Source organism: Lissotriton helveticus, chromosome 11, assembly GCF_964261635.1.
Source record: "Lissotriton helveticus chromosome 11, aLisHel1.1, whole genome shotgun sequence".
In the NCBI taxonomy this organism is placed as follows: Eukaryota; Metazoa; Chordata; class Amphibia; order Caudata; family Salamandridae; genus Lissotriton; species Lissotriton helveticus.
Genome location: NC_136072.1, coordinates 1,144,286,992 through 1,144,307,510, shown reverse-complemented (window position 1 = coordinate 1,144,307,510; position 20,519 = coordinate 1,144,286,992). Strand labels below are relative to the sequence as shown.

Sequence of the window (20,519 nt, the reverse complement as noted above, 5' to 3'; positions counted from 1 at the left end):
CCAGCACCATCTGCCTTCAATTACCGGCACCTCGGACAGCAGGTAATTGAGGATTTATGTATTCTTCTGCGCGTGTCCGAACACTTTATGCAGGAAGTGGACATTGCAAAAATTCCAAAGCCCTATGGCGTGCTGCCTTACTTAAACACAGCCTTGCCTGGACCAATTACCATTCACATGGCAGAATACCACATGCAAAAACCGCGCGCTTTCTGGAATGCGGCAGCCCACAGCCCTTTCTGAACTTTTTTTTTTTTATAACATTAGAGCTCGGAAGCCCCGCCCCACTTCGTGGGAAGTAGGCCCGAGCCCTAAAAAGACATAAGGGCAGTACAGTGCAAGTACAATACACTATCATACAATCAAGGCAAAGATGATTGTATTAATATTGGTTACGTTGTTATGATTTCCAGGTTTAAATGAAGGTAGGAATACAACAGACACAACTGCAAAATATCATTACAAATCGTTTCTAGAAGCTTAGATTAAGGAAGCCTTAGTTACAGTATAGATGGGATGTATAGCTTTCCTAGAAATTATATAGGTTTTTGGTGTGGTCATGAGTGTTCGTGCCCCGCCTATGACGCTTGTAGGGAAGAACAGACAAGTTAAATACATTCCTGGGAGAGCTAGGAGATAGCAGTGGGAAGGAATAATAGATTAAAAAATCTAATTCGGGCACCGTAGAAGTACTATATTGGACATTGTGCTTATGTCATTTGTCTAGATTTGAACGAAGAGGAAATTACAGTTTATATTAATAGATTATAGTTAATAGTGGATTATGGGGGATCAAGCACGTGTAAATGCTTATTGAGAGTTTTCCATATGTAATATGAGTCTATTGCCTTATCTGGTACTTATGAAAGTAAGTTATGGACTGCCCAAATGTAAGTAACCCATGCCACAAAGTATGGACAGACATGTTATCAGAGGATTTCTGACAAAATGAGTTGCTTGACAATCGTTAATAATTAGTCAATGAGTCTCAAATCTGGAGTGTAGAGTAGTAATGATTCCCACAGCACCTGTCGGAACTTCCAAGTTTGATATGTTATTTTTTTTTTAATGTACATCACAATATTTTCCCAAATTGGTTTCATTAGTGTACAACTAAAGAACATATGTTTCCAATTGCCTAATACCTCTTTGCACTTCCAACATTTTCCAGACTCTGTAAAAGCCCAGTTTAGCGATTTTGGCTGAGGTTCAAAAGGCCTGATGTAATGAAAAGAGTTTACATTAACTTAAAGATGGGATGGCTTTATCTTTGGTCTGTATTTTTAGAAACAGCAGAGTAGGTATTTCCTGGGAGGGGGTTTCTGTTTATATTTTTTAGTTCAGATTCTTACTTGAGCTGGACTTGTGTGAGGGTTTTTATGATGTGTGAATATTCAGCTTTAGCTAAATTAACATCCTAACTTTGATTTTTTGACTTTGAGATTTAAGAAAGTAAAGTCAATGTTTGGGAAAGTGTATAGCCTGCAGCTCCGCAAATGAGAACGGTCTATTTTCTACCATTAGGTCGTTTATTAGCGATGTCCCTTGTTTGACCATGTTGAATAAAGGCAGTTTTTTTATAATGACAGTTTGATATAGGTATTTTATTTGGGAGTTTTTTTATCCAGTAGAAGAAGAAACTTGGCTGTATTGAGTATGAAATGTTTATGAACTAAAAATGGAGAAAAGTCGTATTTTTTACTATTGTCTATATGTAGCTAAGCGTAAATTGTAGTTATACTGATTGTAGTTAGTACTCCCAGTGATCACCAGCTTTAGCTTGCGGCAGACATAAGCATAAATCAGCCTGAACTATCCTGTGTAAAACATACTCTAATTCAATGTAGATGTTTAATTGTTTCATCCTGCAACTTTTGCATTTGTATGTAGGAAGACTGCAGACGTGATTTACACTGAAGTGTTTTTTGTGCCCACCCTTACACAATGGTCTGCTTGACCAAATCGTTGCTACTTCATAGAGCATACAAAGTGTTTGCAAAAAAGATAAAAGCACTTTAATAAATTTGAATTAAAAAAACAGGAAGCTATACAGAAACCTTTTTAAGCAAAGGTAAAGCAGAAGAATGAAGTTCTTTATGTATTAAAAAATAGTGTCAGCAGTTTAAATGATCTTGTTAAATGAATTGTAGAGTTTTTGTTGAAAACATTCCAAGTTTCCGTCAACCCCCAGCATAATTTGGCTGGGTGATATTTTCAATTATCTTTCTTAAGATAGCTGAAGGTTGCTGGCGAACCTTCTGTAAGCTAATCTAGCATTCTTGAACTGATGTATTTTCTAATTGAAGTGCATCCTGCTGTTTTTGTTCTGGTAAAAAGAGGGGGGGGTAGTCTCATTTAACTGCTATTCTAGATGTGTAAGTTGAAATAGCTCATTCTAACGGTTGTCAGTTTGAGAAGGATTAGAACTATGCTTGAGAAAATATTTGCTTTCCAATGGAGACCTTGCCATAACCCCATGCTGCACATCTCACAGCTTTGCAGAACAAACAGTCATGTGCCAGAGGAGGACAATGTTCATGGTTTAAAATGCACCTGTGATTGTTGTCTTTCCTGCAGGATGCTGCTGTCTCTGCTTTGAATTTTAATATGATCAGAGATGGAAACGGTCGGTCATCGTGTGCTCTCCTTGTTCCATGCAGCTTTACTGCCACCTGTCTTTTTTCCCCCAGGACCAAAATGCCCAGCAGATCTTTCACTACTTGCCACATCTGGCCATTTGCATGTCGATACGGCCACCTATGGCAATACTGAGGGTAGACGTCAACAGGATGGAGCGAAACTCGGTCCTTCAGTTGCCTCAGAGGTGGATGAAGAGAGCCTGGAACCTGCAAGAAAGAAGATAAGAGGAGGTTTGGCACAACAGAGGATGTTGTCTATCAGTTTGCAGTCTGTGCTCCTTAGCCCGTTAGACTTTAGTGTGCTCCTACTGCTCCCTGGACTCGTGTAGTCTTGCAGCTCAACTGGGTGGCTAAACCTTTTTAAATCAAGAAGTAGTTTCTCATCTTTCCATTAATTGTCATGTAAACCCTGTACCACATTTATAGTCCAATGTTGATAGATTGGTCACTATGCAGAGAGCTGTAGAGACTAGTTGGGTAGCTTACAAAAATTAGGAAAGACTTATTTTCTTGGGAACATGGACAGTTTGGAGAGGTGCCAGTTTAGAGAGAAACATGGGGTAGGTGGTCTTTCGATATAGTTTGTAGCAGCGAGGAAATGGCTCAGAGGCCTGCTGTGTGAAGAGTGGGCCAGCCCACAGGGTTGATGATAGGGGTGTGCAAAATTATAATTAAGGTGTGTGACATTATACCTGTGATGCATTTACCACGCCCATTTTAGTGGTTCAAAATGTGCTATGCCAACATCACTAGTGATGTTTTGTACTTGAAATAAATAAATAAAACATGTTGCTTCCAGGTGTTACCCATTGTTCAGAAATACGAACGGCTCTGGAAGTCCTAATGAGGATTTATGTGAAACTTCAAGCCCAGTCAGGTCCGTGTGCTGTACCACTTTGTCACCGATAGCCGAGGGAGTGCTCCCCTGCTGCATCTGGATAAGACTCTATGGAGGCACCGTGGTCAGGGCCTCTGAGTCTAAACGTGTGCAGGACGAGGCTCAAAAGGGTTAGCAATCCAGCAGCCCCAGGTTACCCTGGGGGCTCCCCTTGCTAGCCTGGCATGGTCTCCCCTGCTTGGTCAGGTTAAGAAGCACTGACTAAGCCCTGGCTCAGAGCTCCAGCTGGATGCTTCTGACCCTGGACTGCATTTTCAGGCGGACTATGAGACTTGGTGCTCAGGATGGGGTTGAACAGGCCCGTGGAGATCTTCCCTGCTTGGCTGAGTTAAGAGGCTGGCTGGCTGCTCTGGACTCCCTTCTCCATTCCACTGTGTCGCAAAGGACCCAGGGTGGGATCCCGCAACCACCTTGATGGCTCCTCTACTTTACCAGATGAAAAGGTGGGATGTATGACATTACAACGCATGCTTTTACATCGCATGCCTTTACAACGCGGTATTTACAACGAATACCTTTACAACGCATAGTGCTGTTAGGCGCTGGATAGTGAATTGTTTAATTTACTATTCCAACTCCAATCCCCGTGGATAGTAGGGAAGGTGTTGGATAGTACATTAAACCTATTCCCTATCCTAGAGCGCCCCCCAGCGCAATGCGTTGTAATGGTTTGCGTTGTAAAAGTTGCGTTGTAAAGGCACTGCATGGTAAAAGTTGCGTTGTAAAGGTTGTTTGCCGAAAAGGTGCATCCAGGCTTCTGGTCAGAGCTCCATGAGGCTACCACAATCCCATACAAGAAGGCCCGGCTCTGGCTCTGATTCCAGACGCAAAATCCCTCTGCACCATGCTGGCCCATCAAAGGGTGAGCAGAACCTGTTTCATAAGACACAGTGCGATCAAATGGCAGTCCTTCAAGTCTGGCCATCTGCTCATGCACACCGTAGGAATGCATGGTGCGCCCAAGATGGCCAGGCATTCTGGACGTCCAGATTAGGACTTATTAGACTCTTCTGGCCCAGAACCGTTCCAGTAATCCCCAGTGAGAGGCGGTGAAGCACGGCTCTCATATGCGAGGCTAGTTCCCCTACAGGCCGGGGGACCAGCGAGCAGCCAGAGCTACCTAACTTGTTGCCCAGGGCAGGGTGGCACTCACATGCAAGGGTTTACCAAGTTTCAAGACATCGCCCGTTAGCTTGTCGAATTCAAAATCATGTGTTGGCAAAAACCTCACCAGTAACTTTTCATTTCAAAGCCAATGGACAAGTATGGGTTTGCCAACTCAATGAACCAATTCACAAGCCAAGCTGGCCTAATTACAATTTTGCACAGCCCTAGTTGATGGTATGGTGAATTGTCTCTTTAAGAGACTGAACCTGTACAACAGATCCTCCTCCTCCTTCCTTCTTGAATTTTGTAATAAACTGAAGTCATGGCTTTTCAGTTAGGGTCAGAGGGCTGGCCTCACACACCTACTATACAGTGCCTGGATACCCTTACAGGTGATTAGCGTGCTATAAAGACACTGATAACATAAAATAATAGGAGAGAGAGGACCTATTGACCTTTGTGGCAGTGCCTGGTCCTGGTAATTTGATAAAGAAGACCCACTAGTTGAGGAGAAAGGATGGTCAGTTTGGAGGTTAGAGAAGTCCACACTGTGAGGCAGGAGGCAGAGCCTCAACTGTTCTCTCCTGGCGAGTATTCTCTGCGGCCCCATGTCTCGGAGGATGTGATACCTAAAAGATTAGAAGATTAACTGGAGGTTGTGGCAGCAAGGCGTACCTGCAAATTTAGAGACTGCTCAACGATTTTCAATCTGAAAAGTGCATTTGACTCTTGACCTATGCCAGTAAAATTTGCAGAAGTCACTGTTCCTAGAGTGCTTTTGGCAGGTACAGACTGCACTCTAACATTCCCACACAGTGCCACATCTGGACAGCACGTTTCCAGTTACTTTGTCATTTTTAATTGCCTGGGTTTGTATATAAGGCTTTTTAAAGTTGTTCCTAATTTTCTGCACAGAGTGAAACTAAGGCAATGGGAGATAAGTGAGTTAAGTGTGTTGCCCAAAATCACACAATGTGGTCAAGTGAAAATGCTAGTATTAGAAACCAGTCTGTGCATTTACAAATGCAGGCAATAAAAACAGCATCTAGAAAACCTTCTACATTATGTTGTTCTGTATAAGGGTGTTACCTGATTGGGTAGATTGTGCATTAATAGAGGAAGTTGTTCATGTTTTCTATTTGCCAAGAAAGATAAGTTCAAGTTCAAGTTCAAGTTCAGGAATTTATATAGCGCACTACTCACCCAGAGGGTCTCAAGGCGCTTGAGTGAGGGAGGGTGAATTACTTATCGAAAAGCCAGGTTTTTAGCTGCTTTCTGAAGGAGAGGTGGTTCTGTGTAAGGCGGAGGTGAGTGGGGAGAGAATTCCAGGTCTTGGCCGCTAAGTAGGAGAAGGATCTTCCTCCCGTGGTGGATCTGTGGATGCGCGGAATTGCGGCGAGTGCTTGATTGGATGATCGTAGTTGGCGGGTGGGTGTGTAGAAGGACAGTCTTGTGTTGAGGCAATCGGGTCCTAGGTCGTAGAGGGCCTTGTGTGCGTGGGTGAGGAGACGGAACGTTATTCTCTTGTTGATTGGGAGCCAGTGGAGGTCTTTCAGGTGACCGGAAATGTGAGCTTGACGGGGGATGTCCAGTATGAGTCTGGCTGAGGCGTTTTGGATGCGTTGGAGTTTTATCTGTAGTTTGGTAGTGGTTCCGGCGTAAAGGGTATTTCCATAGTCCAGTCGGCTGGTAACCAGTGCGTGGGTGACTGTCTTTCTTGTTTCGGTGGGGATCCAACGGAAGATTTTATTGAGCATGCGTAGGATGTTGAAGCATGAAGATGAGACGGCATTGACTTGTCTGGTCATCGAGAGGGAGGAGTCCAGGATGAATCCCAGGTTACGTACGTGATCTGTTGGTATGGGTGTTGTACCCAGGGCCGGTGGCCACCATGAGTCGTCCCAGGAAGAGGGGGATGATCCTAGGATGAGTACTTCCGTTTTGTCTGAGTTCAGTTTTAAACGGCTGTTCTTCATCCATTCGGCTACTTCTTTCATTCCTTCGTGTAGATTGGTTTTGGCAGTGTTTGGGTCTTTGGTAAGGGAGAGGATCAGCTGGGTGTCGTCTGCGTAGGAGATGATGTTGAGGTTGTGTTGTCGTGCGATAGAAGCGAGGGGACTCATGTAAACGTTGAAGAGGGTGGGACTGAGTGATGATCCTTGTGGTACGCCGCAGATGACTTCGGTGGCCTCTGATTTGAATGCGGGGAGGCGGACTCTCTGGGTTCTCCCGGCGAGGAACGAGATGATCCAGTCCAAAGCTTTTCCTTGTATTCCGACGTTGTTGAGGCGTTGTATGAGGGTGCTATGACAGACTGTGTCGAAGGCGGCGGAGAGGTCGAGTAAGATGAGGGCGACTGTCTCTCTGTTGTCCAGTAGTGTTCTGATGTCGTCTGTAGCTGCGATGAGGGCGGTTTCGGTGCTGTGTTTGGCTCGGAAGCCGGACTGTGAGGGGTCGAGGGAATTGTTGGATTCGAGGAAGGCGGCGAGCTGACTATTGACGGCTTTCTCAATTACTTTGGCAGGGAATGGGAGGAGTGAGATGGGGTGGTAGTTCTTAAGTTCTGAGGGGTCTGCTGTGAGTTTCTTCAGAAGTGCGCTGAGTTCGGCATGTTTCCAGCTTTCCGGGAAGGTGGCGGAGATGAAGGAACAGTTGATGACATCGCGGAGATGGGGTGCGATGATGGAGTCTGCTTTGTTGAAAATATGGTGGGGACATGGGTCGGTTGGTGATCCTGAGTGGATGGAGTTCATCAGACGGATGGTGTCTTCAGTATGATAGGGTTCCAGGCGCAAAGTTCGTGAAAGTGCTGAATTGGTTCGGAGGTTGGTGGAGTGGACTGTTCTTCGGATTGGTTTTCAAAGCTGTTATGTATGTCGACGATTTTGTTGTGGAAAAAAGAGGATAAAGAGTCGCAGAGGTCTTGAGAGGGAGTGATGTCGTTGGTGTCGGCGGTGGGGTTGGTAAATTCTTTGACGATGTTGAATAATTCCTTACTGTTGTGGGCGTTGTTGTCGAGTCGATCCTTGAATACTGATTTCTCGGTGGATCGGATCAGTTGGTGGTGTTAGCGGGTGGCGTCCTTGAAGGTGGTCAGGTTGTCAGTGGTTGGGTTTTTTCTCCATTTTTTCTCGGAAGTACGACATCACTTCTTGGATTTCTTAAGGTCATCGTTGAACCAGGGGGCTCTTTTGTTACCTTGTTTGGTATGGTGGTTTTTCAAGGGTGCTAATTCATCAGCGCTGTGGGTGATCCATTGTGTGAGTTTGGTGGCAGCATGGTTTGGGTCCGATGATATGGCAGGGGGGTTTTGGTTAAGCGATGTGAAGAGTTGGTCGGTGGTAATTTTGTTCCAGTTTCTTCGAGGAATAGGTTGTGGGGGGTTGTGGGTCGTGGTCTTTTTGTAGCTGAAGTGAACGCAGCTGTGGTCCGTCCAATGGAGAGCTGTGGTGTGATCGAATGAGATGTGTTTGCTGGAGGTGAAGATAGGGTCGAGCGTGTGTCCGGCAAGGTGGGTGGGGGTGTTAACAAGTTGTTTGAGGCCTAGATTGGCCAGGTTGTCCAGAAGGGTGGTGGTGTTGCTGTCGTTTTTCTTTTCCAGGTGGAAGTTGAGGTCTCCCAGTAGAATGTAGTCCTCGGACGGGAGGGCATGTGGGCTGAGGAAGTCAGTGATGTCTTCGTTGAAATGTGTGCGGGTTCCTGGTGGTCTGTAGATGAGGGTGCCTCTAAGTGTGGTCCTGGGGTCGGTGTGGATCTGGAAGTGAAGGTGTTCAGCGGTCGCGAGGTTATCCTCGGAGTTGGACGTGATTCGGATGGTGTTCTTATGGACTATGGCTATGCCTCCTCCTGTTTGGTTGGTGCGGTCTTTTCGGATGATCTTGTAAGTGTCCGGGATGGCTATGGCGATGTCGGGGGTTGATTATGCGTTCATCCAGGTTTCTGTAAGGAAGGCGACGTCAGGCGATGTGGTGTCGAGTAGGTCCCAGAGTTCAGTGGCGTGTCTGTGGACCGAGCGGGTGTTCAGCAGGATGCACTTCAGGTGGTTAGTGGGAGCTGTGTTTGGAGTTCGTGGATTTGGTGTGGGTACTGATGCAGGCGAATTTGCATGAGTGGCAGGCGAAGGGTCCATGGGTGTGTCCTGGGGCAGCCTCGAAACATTATGGTTTGCGGCCGGGGTTAAGGGCAATGAGGGCAGCTGCATCATACGTAATGCGGGTGGAGTGGGTATTGCGAGGGCCAGGGGGTTTGGCGCTGGGCGCGGTCCAGGCGCGGACGGGCGTAGACGGGCTTACTTTTGGCGCGCATGGGGCGCGACCGCTGCGCGTGAACGCTGCGCGCAAATACATCTGACATAAGTGGAAAGTGGGGGGGGGCGGGGGTGAGGGAGGGTCAGCTGGGAGGCGTGCGCTGGGTGAAGGGGCGTGCTGGAAGGCACAACAAACGAGATGGCAGCAAAACGAAACTAAACAGGACGAGATTGGGGTGGGCAGAGGCGCAGGCACAATCAGGCACAGATAAGCACAAGTGCTACAGTATGCAGCACACTTTGATTGGCACGATGTGGACTGTGCAAAAAATAGCGTAACGCTGAATTAGGCATTGCGGTAATATTAGCACAAGACAATCAATGCAGTGAGAGCGCAATCACTAATATAATATCAGCACAGGACAATCAATGCAGTGCGAGCGCAATCACTAATATAATATTAGCACAAGACAATCAATGCAGTGAGAGCGCTACGATACCAGCTGCTGGAGGCAGGGAGCGAGGGGAGCGACCGCTTCTGACGGAGTCAGGACGGTCACGACGCTGTGGGGTATGGGATCGTCTTTACGTATCCTGTGGGAGGGAGGGTCAGCTGGGAGGCGGGAGCTGGGTGGAGGGGCGGGCTGGAAGGCACAACAAACAAGATGGCAGCAAAACGAAACTAAACAGGACGAGATTGGGGTGGGCAGAGGCGCAGGCACAATCAGGCACAGATAAGCACAAGTGCTACAGTATGCAGCACACTTTGATTGGCACGATGTGGACTGTGCAAAAAATAGCGTAACGCTGAATTAGGCATTGCGGTAATATTAGCACAAGACAATCAATGCAGTGAGAGCACAATCACTAATATAATATCAGCACAGGACAATCAATGCAGTGCGAGCGCAATCACTAATATAATATTAGCACAAGACAATCAATGCAGTGAGAGCGCTACGATACCAGCTGCTGGAGGCAGGGAGCGAGGGGAGCGACCGCTTCTGACGGAGTCAGGACGGTCACGACGCTGTGGGGTATGGGATCGTCTTTAGGTATCCTGTGGGAGGGAGGGTCAGCTGGGAGGCGGGAGCTGGGTGGAGGGGCGGGCTGGAAGGCACAACAAACAAGATGTCAGCAAAACGAAACTAAACAGGACGAGATTGGGGTGGGCAGAGGCGCAGGCACAATCAGGCACAGATAAGCACAAGCGCTACAGTATGCAGCACACTTTGATTGGCACGATGTGGGCTGTGCAAAAAATAGCGTAACGCTGAATTAGGCAATGCGGTAATATTAGCACAAGACAATCAATGCAGTGGGAGCGCAATCACTAATATAATATCAGCACAGGATAATCAATGCAGTGCTAGCGCAATCACTAATATAATATTAGCACAAGACAATCAATGCAGTGAGAGCGCTACGATAACAGCTGCTGGAGGCAGGGAGCGAGGGGAGCGACCGCTTCTGACGGAGTCAGGTAGTGGACCTGAATCGTGACACTTAAGAAGCTTTTTTGTCTTTTAGTCTATCTTTTGGTGTTGTATGTAACATTTTGACCAATTATTGTAACCCAAAGTCTTTTCTCGCCTCCTCTACAGATGATGGTTCCAGACCTTGTGATCAGACGATTCCATCTAATGAAAACAAAACCTGCAGACCCGTCCCAGAAGTTGCCAAAACTGCAGAGCTTAAACCCGACAAAATGGAGGAGACTCTGACCTGTATTATCTGCCAGGAGCTGCTGCACGACTGTGTCAGGTAACCGCGCCAAGAGGCTGGTGCTGGGGCAGAAGTGTGCAGGAAGAACAGTATCAAAATCCATGTCTTGTGGAGTTTGTTCTATTTAATCTGATCATAAGGGAAGGATCACTTGTCCTGCATAACATCGGGTATGCGGGAATGATTCATACTAGTCCCAATAAAAAACCCTCATGCACGTGTTGGTAAGTTGCGATGTCAAGCGGTATATCTTGGTTCTCCGCTGTCCCTCACACGTGTCTGCATAATCATAGGGTTTAGTGGTTATGCAACCTCCAACCGGGAGGCAATACCCTCAGTTAAAAACAGTAGTGATCAGTGATTGTCTATTTTAATAGTTCTGGTCTTTGGAGGCAATATTTTTTTTAAAAATGAAGTAGGTGAACAAGAGTGATTATGACTCTTTCACACTAGTATTGTGGTATAGGTCGACATGTTTCAGCCCTTAGGTCGCCAGATGGTCGGTGGGGCTTTCATCAGTACCACGGTGCTAAAGTGTATAGAGACCGCTCACGTCTCTATATGTGAAATTTTCAAATCAAATTATGTATATAAAGGAACATGTCGTTGTGCTGTTCCTAGAAAGGTCAATAAGTACCAGTAAAGAACAAGCATTTGCAATGCAATAGGTCTCGCATTAGGAAAGTTTGAGCTATTGGTATTGTAAATGACAAATTTTGTATTTATGTGTTGGTTTTAAAAATAGCTAAATTAATAGCTTTGTCATTTACAATGCCAATACTTTTAACTTTCGCAAATGTGACACCTGTAGCATTTGTAATGCAATATGTGTTGTATTTGCGTGACTTACATGTATTGATATTACAAATAAGAATTGCTTCTAATTTTTTTTAATAATTAATACTTAAATAAAAAAGTTATTGTAATTTATAATTGCAATAGCTTTAACTTTCATAAATAATTTTTGTGAAGATTATGTTCAGTGTATTTTATTGTGACGAAAATCCAAGCACAGAAGTGAAATATTAACATCTTTTTGTGACATTTGTAATAAAGCTTGAAACATTGAGAGAACATATTTGAACCAGTTGTTGTTGAATGGTTGCACAGATTGATGCTATGGTGGCACTGAGTGATGTTGTGGTGGCGACGAGTGATGCTGTGGCGTTCAGTGATGCTGTGGTAGCGCATAGTGATGTTGTGGTGCCTCTGAGTGATGCTGTAGTGGTGCTGAGTGATTCTGTGGTGATGCGATACATAGAGTGTAATTATGTGGCGTGTAACTATGTTGCACTGAGTGGTATTTGGAGTGTATGTTGCATTGAGTGCATGTAATTATGTGGCGTGTAATTATGTGGCACTGAGTGGTTTTTGGAGTGTATGTTGCATTGAGTGCAGTGTAATTATGTGGCGTGTAATTATGTGGCACTGAGTGGTATTTGGAGTGTATGTTGCGTTTAGCGCAGTGTAATTATGTGGCATGTAATTATGTAGCACTGAGTGGTATTTGGAGTGTATGTTGCATTGAGTGCAGTGTAATTATGTGGAATGTAATTATGCAGCACTGAGTGGTATTTGGAATGTATGTTGCATTTAGCGCAGTGTAATTATGTAGCATATAATTATGTGGCACTGAGCGGTATTGTGTGGAGGGTATGTTGTATTCAGTAGAGTGTAACTGTGTGGCATGTAATTATGTGGCACTGAATGGTATTGTTTGGAGTCTATGTTGCCATGAGTGCATTGTAATTATGTAACATATAATTATGTGGCACTGAGTGGTATTGTGTGAAGTGTGTGTTGCATTCAGTAGAGTGTAACTGTGTGGCATGTAATTATGTGGCACTGAATGGTATTGTTTGGAGTCTATGTTGCAATGAGTGCATTGTAATTATGTAACATATAATTATGTGGCACTGAGTGGTATTGTGTGAAGTGTGTGTTGCATTCAGTAGAGTGCAATTATGTAGCATGTAATTATGTGGCACTGAGTGGTTTTTGGAGTGTATGTTGCATTGAGTGCAGAGTAATTATGTGGCGTGTAACTATGTGGTACTGAGTGGTATTTGGAGTGTATGTTGCATTGAGGGCAGTGTAATTATGTGGCGTGTAATTATGTGGCACTGAGTGGTATTTGGAGTGTATGTCGCATTGAGTGCAGTGTAATTATGTGGGGTGTAACTATGTGGCACTGAATGGTATTTGGAGTGTATGTCGCATTGAGTGCAGTGTAATTATGTGGCGTGTAATTATGTGGCACTGAGTGGTATTGTGTGGAGTGTGTGTTGCATTCAGTAGAGTGTAATTATGTGGTGTGTAATTATGTGGCACTGAGTGGTATTTGGAGTGTATGTTGCATTGAGCGCAGTTTAATTATGTGGCGTGTAATTATGTGGCACTGAGTGGTATTTGGAGTGTATGTTGCATTGAGGGCAGTGTAATTATGTGGGTTGTAACTATGTGGCACTGAGTTGTATTTGGAGTGTATGTTGCATTGAGTGCAGTGTAATTATGTGGCGTGTAATTATGTGGCACTGAGTGGTATTTGGAGTGTATGTTGCATTGAGGGCAGTGTAATTATGTGGGGTGTAACTATGTGGCACTGAGTTGTATTTGGAGTGTATGTTGCATTGAGTGCAGTGTAATTATGTGGGGTGTAACTATGTGGCACTGGTGGTATTTGGAGTGTATGTTGCATTGAGTGCAGTGTAATTATGTGGCGTGCCTTATTTGGCAGCTTCACTTCTATTGCAGTTGATACAGCCCTTTAAAGCTGCCAGGGTGCTTACTGCTGGATATAGGTCCATATTAAATAAAAAATAAATAAGTACAGACACTGACTGAGCCCATTGGCATGAGGAGTCAATCAATTGTCAAGTGGCTGAATTCACGCAGCATCCCATTAGCCAATTATGGCTGTCTGTGTTTGCACTGGACAAGCACATAATTAACAAGCATTTGCAATGCAATAGGTCTCGCATTTACGCAAGTTTAAACTATTGGCATTATAAATGACACTGCCTTTTATTTATGTTTTAAAAACAAAAACAAAAATAAAAGGCATTGTTAGTTGCAATGTCAATAGCACAAACTCGCGTAAATACGGGACCTATTGCATTGCAAATGCTTGTTATAGTTTGTCCTTGCTCAAATCAGTGTAATTTCTTTTCTTTTTCTGTTTCCATGTTCTTAATTTCTTGATTTTGCTCTAAGTGTCAATCTTAGTGTCATACCATTAGTAGTTGTATGTCATTCATAAGTACTCTGAAACCTTGAAAATAGTTTACCTAAGCACTCTTAAAACGTGGCAACTATGCAGTATGTTTTCCATATCGGATAGTGTCCTTCCATCTCTGGTGCTTTGAAATAGTTTTAAGATCTTCATAGAGTTTCTTGTTGCTGGAATGGCTGTAATTTCTGATGTTTATATGATTCCCTCATCTTCTTCACTTGATTTTTGTTCATGAGAAAGCGTCACTCGTAGTCGTTGAATGTCACTCATAATTACACCAACAATTTTAAAATGTCACATTTAAGCAATCTGAAACATTGGCAGCTATGCACTCGCATAGCAGAGTATTTCTACGTCTTTCACTCCAAATTGATGTAGATACGAATTCAGCCAATCTAATATAGTCATTCATTTTCCATAATGATGCAGTTTCCTCATGACCAATAAAGCTACGAGTTGCACAGGAGTCTTTCAGCGCAACGTTATGATGCAGGAAAAATAGTTGAGGAGCACGAGAAGAAAATGGGGCGAGCGCGCTCGAAATAAAAACGTTTTTAAAGCATTTCATGTTATTTACTCAAACTTAATAAAATAAATGAGTTAAAAAATCAACGCGATATCCACAGTGGCCGCCCCGGAAGTCAGGCACGGTCGCCTGTGACGGGGGCGGGGCCACGTCCAGACCGGAAGAGGAGGCAGGCGGAGTCGATGCGTCTCGCGGCCCGGGGCTCCTGTGAGCGGTGTGGAGACCCGGGGCCGCGCTAGCAGGAGGTTGGGCGCCGCGTGCTGAGAGAAGAGTCCCCGACATTGCCCAGGTAAGTTTCAAAAGGCTGGGGGGGCTTGGTGCACTTGTGTGTGTGTGTGTGCGTGTATGCTCGTGTGTGTATGCGACGGTGACGGCGGGGGAGGGGGGAGGGGGGGCCTCGGTGCACTTGTGTGTGCGCGCGTATGTGTCAGGGGGGGTGTGTCTCTGTATGTATGTATGTATGTATGTATGTGCGTGCGTGCATGGGCGCTTGGGTGTGTATGCGCATGCGTGTGTGGTGCTTGCGCCTGGCCACAGCGCGCGTTCCCGTTTCAAATCGGCTCCAGGGATGCGCGCGCCCCAAACTGTCTCCTAGGGAGCACACTCCCTAACATAAGATCTCGGCGGAGACGCGCTTCCGCGCGTCTTTAGCCGAGACCTAAAAAGTTGAATACGAAACTACAAATCCCATAATGCAGTGTTCCTGCACAAAAAAAAAACAGAACTTGGTAAGTGGAAAACCAGTTTCTTTCATTTACCACTTAGCATATTTTCCTTACAAGGAAAGTACATGATAAGATTAGCAAGAAAGAGTTTCGAGCTGCCTGCAGCTGGAGATACCACAGTTTACCTAGATATATGTATTTTCTAGTTTACCTTCCAGCCACTTCAGCATTGTTATAAAAAAACAGGAACCTCCGAAAGCAAATATACACTGTTCGACGCTATTTGTGCTTGAGGCTACAGTGTCTGGTTAATGGGAGTGTTCTTTTTACACTCCTCAGACATTCCTATCGGTGTGAGGAATGGAGCAGGTCCGGGAACTCCCATGGTTACGCGGACACCTCACAAAGAAAGAAACGTGCTATGCTGTGTCTTATTTGCTCTAGAAAGAATAAAAGTTGGGCATTACGGTTATTGGAAGAATAGTTAAACCGTGTTAAAAATTAATAGCACCTGAAATGTTAAAACTAAAATCTGAAGTTATTTTAATAAAGTTTGCATACAGTCCACTAAAAGCGCAACACATGCAACAGTAATGTAAAGCTCTCAATGGACCTTAATCGGAGCGAGTTTCTGATTTAAAAGGCTGGCATGAAATAAATTAAGCGCATGTAAATTAGAAAGGAAAAAAAAACGAAAAAGCTATTAATATTGGGATAGAGTTTACGACATGCAGAAACCACACAGATTAAAGATGCAATCTGGCTGGGGACAAATGCCCACAGGCAAGACAGCAAACTAGAGAGCGCTAGAGTAAGAGTCTACAAGGAACAAGAGCGGACGCACCGTAATCTCTTGGTGCTCACAGCTGCTTGGAAACTGTAATCAACGAACACGGGGAAACTCTCCGCATCCCTGCCTGTAATTCTCTCCCAGCCTTCCACCAGGCCATCCTCTATGCACGTATGCTCATGTTACGCTTAATAAAATATTGACCTTCTATTCAATAAAAAGTGGTGCTATGTCCTTTATACAGCCACTCCATGTAGGCTCTGCGTCCCCACGCTCCAAGAGAAGCAAGGCACAAAATGTGCACTGCATTCAGAAATAATTTTTTTTAAAACATGCCCTAGCTGCGTAGTTGAGGTTCATTTCCGTCATAATGAAAACAAAAAACCCAACATGAAGATAAATCCTTCAGAAAGAATAACCTTAGCAATTGTGTGCAAATGGTGTGTGATAATTAATAGGAAATGTAATATAATATTAGGAGTGTGCGATATTTGCGTAAATTCTTTTGCTAAAAATACATGGAATTCTTCAATAAGTACACGAAATAACAAAAAAACATCGGTCCAGCATTTGGCAGCTGTTTTGCCATGTACATCCTCGCATTCATTCATTCTTGGATACAAGGACATATTTTGCACTAAGAAAAAGTCGCAAAATCACGCGTGCACGAACAGCATCTGCACACGTTCTCTTTGCAAACCTTGTTTCCTGTGTTTATGCCATGGGATTTTGACCCGAACAGAAGCTTCTTTACTTGATCTGGTCACGGTGTAATCACGTAATTGCCATGATTTCATCACAAATGTAAAGCAAATGCCAGAAATTAACTGAGATTACACTGTGTAACAGAAATTTCACCAGGACATACATAAAACCACAGAATTAGCGATAGCATCATAAGCGTGTCCTTTCACTGCAATTGCTTAATCCTCTGCATGTACACGGAAATCATTTGTCAAATATCAGGAAATGTAATCAAATAATGGAACAAAACAATTAAATGGAAAGGATAGCAAGGGTTATGAAAACATGTTCTTTGCTCACATAGATTAATTATTCACTCAGCTGTCTGTTGTACGTGCACCACAATATGCTTACAACGTGTGCAGTCTCCGAAGCTGTACGTCGTTACCGAAAGCACAGTGACAGTCCAGTATGCAAATAAACACAGTGCTAGGTGCTTGTGTGCTGACAAAATGCCCGTCTCTTCATCGCGGGCGCACTCTGGAAGTCAGGCAGCCTTTGTTTGGACGTGGGCGGGGCTCGTCAAAGAAACAGGAAGTAACCGCCGAGGAGGACGTCCGAAACATGCAGGCTCCACGCTGAAGTCCCGGGGCGCTTCAGAGATACCGGGCGAAAGAGCGAGGGCAGACTGCATGGCAACAAAGGCAACACGGGGCTCCCGAGTGGTGAGGAGACCCCTGCGGCGTGCCAAAAGACGGCCCAGGAACCTGCACACCGAGCCGGTAAGTGAGAGCTTGCAGGCGGGGCGGGGCGCGGGGGGGGGTGGGATTGTCTGTGCGTGTACTCTCGTGTGTGGGCGGCGGCGGCGGCGCGGGACGCAGACGCGACGTGCGCGTTCGCGCAGCCAAATCCGCCTGCTAAAGCTCGTGACAGTTTTTTGTCCCTCATTCCCCGGCATCGGACAGCTTTAAGTCTCCAGCCCTGGACGCATCCTTCGGATGCGAATTCCAGGGCGAGACCTAAAAAAGACCCACTAGACAATGGAAAAGGGTATGGGAAAACACTTAAGACTAGTCAACTGGTTGTAAATACCAGGAACTCATATAACGCACAATGGCGTCGCAACTAAAAAATGGCAATACTTCGAACTGACTACCCCAAATCTAGATTAGGGTCAACTCTCTCATTGTTAGCGCTTCAACGTTGGGAGATTTTATGGTACTTGCCATTTTTTAGTTGCGACGCCATTGTGCGTTATATGAGTTCCTGGTATTTACAACCAGTTGACTAGTCTTAAGTGTTTTCCCATACCCTTTTCCATTGTCTAGTGTGTCTTTTTTTTTTACAGGTACTTATTGACCTTTCTAGGAACAGCACAACGACATGTTCCTTTATATACATAATTTGATTTGAAAATTTCACATATAGAGACGTGAGAGGTTTCTATACACTTTAGCACTGTGGTCCTGATGAAAGCCCCACCGACCATCTGGCGACCTAAGGGCTGAAACATGTCGACCTATACCACAATACTAGTGTGAAAGAGTCATAATCACTCTTGTTCACCTACATCATTTAAAAAAAAAAATTGCCACCAAAGACCAGAACTATTAAAATATTTGTCTGGAAGAGAGACTTTTTATTAATTTTTCACTTTATCACGTCACAATCACTGATCACTACTGTTTTTAACTGAGGGTATTGCCTCCCGGTTGGAGGTTGCATAAACCACTAAACCCTGTGATTATGCAGACACGTGTGAGGGACAGCGGAGAACCAAGATATACCGCTTGACATCGCAACTTTCCAACACGTGCATGAGGGTTTTTTATTGGGACTAGTATGAACCATTCCCGCGTACCCGATGTTATGCAGGACAAGTGATCCTTCCCTTCTGATCAGATTATATACGAGTACAGGAAACTGAACGGATCACGAATTCCTTTCCTCCCCATCATTGATTTTGAGTTTGTTCTATTGACATGGGAAGTGTGGAGGTAGTGGTCGGGTAAGGAAGTCTCAAGTGAAAAATGATCCACCTTTGCGCAGCCTCCCACATTGTTCTACATTGAAGTATATTACTTATTTTTTAAACAAATCTTCAGGGTTATTGCATATTCCAAAAAGTGAAATAACTTTATCAGCGATGTAACATAGCAGTTCAAGTCATAATGCAATATAATACATCTAAAAGCTTGTAAAGTTCTTAAAATACATAAACTATCATACCGTAAATCAAGACACAAACAAGAATATAAAATTAGTTAAGAACTATGTTACTGCTCATATATTTATAATCCCAAATAATCGTTTTTCTCCTGAGTGGAGTATATAGAAGAACGTACATCAATTGTAAGAACATTAAGTAGAGAGACAATTGTAGCACAGAAGTATTCACAAGGCAGTGGAGTGCTGAACAAGAAGGAGATGGAGAAGGAAGTAACTATAAAACATCATGCGAGGTGGTATAGTTGATCTTGGTGATTGAGGTGTTGCTTGAAGAAATGCCTTTTCTAGTCCTTTGGGAAGTGATAGTGGGTTTTATGGAGATCTGTTCTTTTTTGCTTGTGGTTCCCTGAGTTTCCTATATTTATCACATCATTTTCATTTTGTGTTCCAGGCACTTTGTACATGTTTGAAGTTCTGCTTTTGAGTACATTAGTTTTAGTAGATGGGGTTGAATTCGGAGATAGTAGTACAACATGTGTGTTATCTGAAGAAACATTTTAATGTGCTTTCTAGGAAGAAATGACTGTACTTCCACTGTCTGGAAGGTTATAAGTTAAACGAGCATCTTGTATTATGCAAGGTTAAGAAAGCAGGATATTTTTCAAGATCTGTGAATCTAAGGCATCTTTCTAGATTGGGACTCTGACTTCATCTATAAAAAAAAGCTTTAGGTTTTTAACTATATTCATATAAGAACTCTTAATGTTCGTCTAATCCATTGTGGGTAATATTAGAGTAGTATTTAACAAGTATAATAGGGTTAGTAATATCATTGTGTTAATGCAGTTCATTTTCGACCCAGAAACCTACAGCCATCCAGGTAAATAGAGTTGAAGTTGAGCATAAATACATCTACACTTCTAGTTCAGTGTAGGTTTACTATTATAAACTCCACATCTACTTACCTTGATAATGGAGTGGTAGTTAAACTTCTAGAATAGATATGTTGTGGGTCAATATTTCGTATGTTGATATTATGAAATACATGTTTAACCTAGAATGATGTATGTTAACATTAGCATGCACCAGCACAGACCTGTGTAGCAGAACTGAGCCAAGATCTTTCAAAATCAGGGTGCATGACACCCTGATGTACTTTGTTTCAAATGTTGTTCTGGCTGAATCTTCGTCTGCAGAGTAATGTCTCATGTTCAGCTGTTTCCTAGACTGAGAGAATCTGGGTGTTTGCAGTTATTGTGAATCCCTTTTCTGGGCTGACCTTGTACTGCAGCCAGGACAGAGGTACTTTAGCAGAGCTCTGTGCGATTGTGATAGGTGGTTGCTGCAGTTTGGCACTGACAGACATGTGGAACCTTCTCTAGCCTAGTTTAATCTTCTGCAGTCAAGGATTGAAGTTGACTGGCAGAGTTTGGAAGTGGTGTTGAGTTGTGTGGTTGCAGTATTTAAAGTATGATGATCTGGATTGAGGTGCTTTGGTAGAATTTTCTGGTGTTGCAGAATGCCCTCTAGGTCAAGATGGAGTTCCATCTGCGGACAGCCTTTTGTCCTACCTCTGGGATGTAGTCTTGTTCAAAATGAGAAGAAGCAGGAGACGGTAAGCGTTCTGTTCTTGATGTTACCTTTCATTTTGTGTTGACACAGTTTGCAGCCATGCATGCACACGTTCTGTGCAGCCTGCTATTCAGGTTGGATGGAACGCTCCTCTCTTTGTCCAACCTGTCGGTGTCCGGTGGAGCGGATCTGCAAAAACCACATCCTGAACAACTTGGTAGAAGCTTATCTTCTGCAACACCCAGGCAAGTATAGTGCACGCTTGA

At 44.1% G+C, this 20,519-nt stretch overlaps 1 protein-coding gene across 2 annotated transcripts in view; it reads left to right on the top strand.

The window, feature by feature from the left end:
* Positions 1-20,519, top strand: part of CHFR (checkpoint with forkhead and ring finger domains) — a 234,947-nt gene that overhangs the window by 123,835 nt on the left and 90,593 nt on the right. For both annotated transcript variants that reach the window (XM_078667904.1, XM_078667903.1), the window contains exons 7-9: positions 2,691-2,870; positions 10,495-10,654; positions 20,344-20,498. In XM_078667904.1, coding sequence (XP_078524030.1) covers positions 2,691-2,870; positions 10,495-10,654; positions 20,344-20,498 — 495 coding nt within the window. The remainder of the gene's footprint in view (positions 1-2,690; positions 2,871-10,494; positions 10,655-20,343; positions 20,499-20,519) is intronic.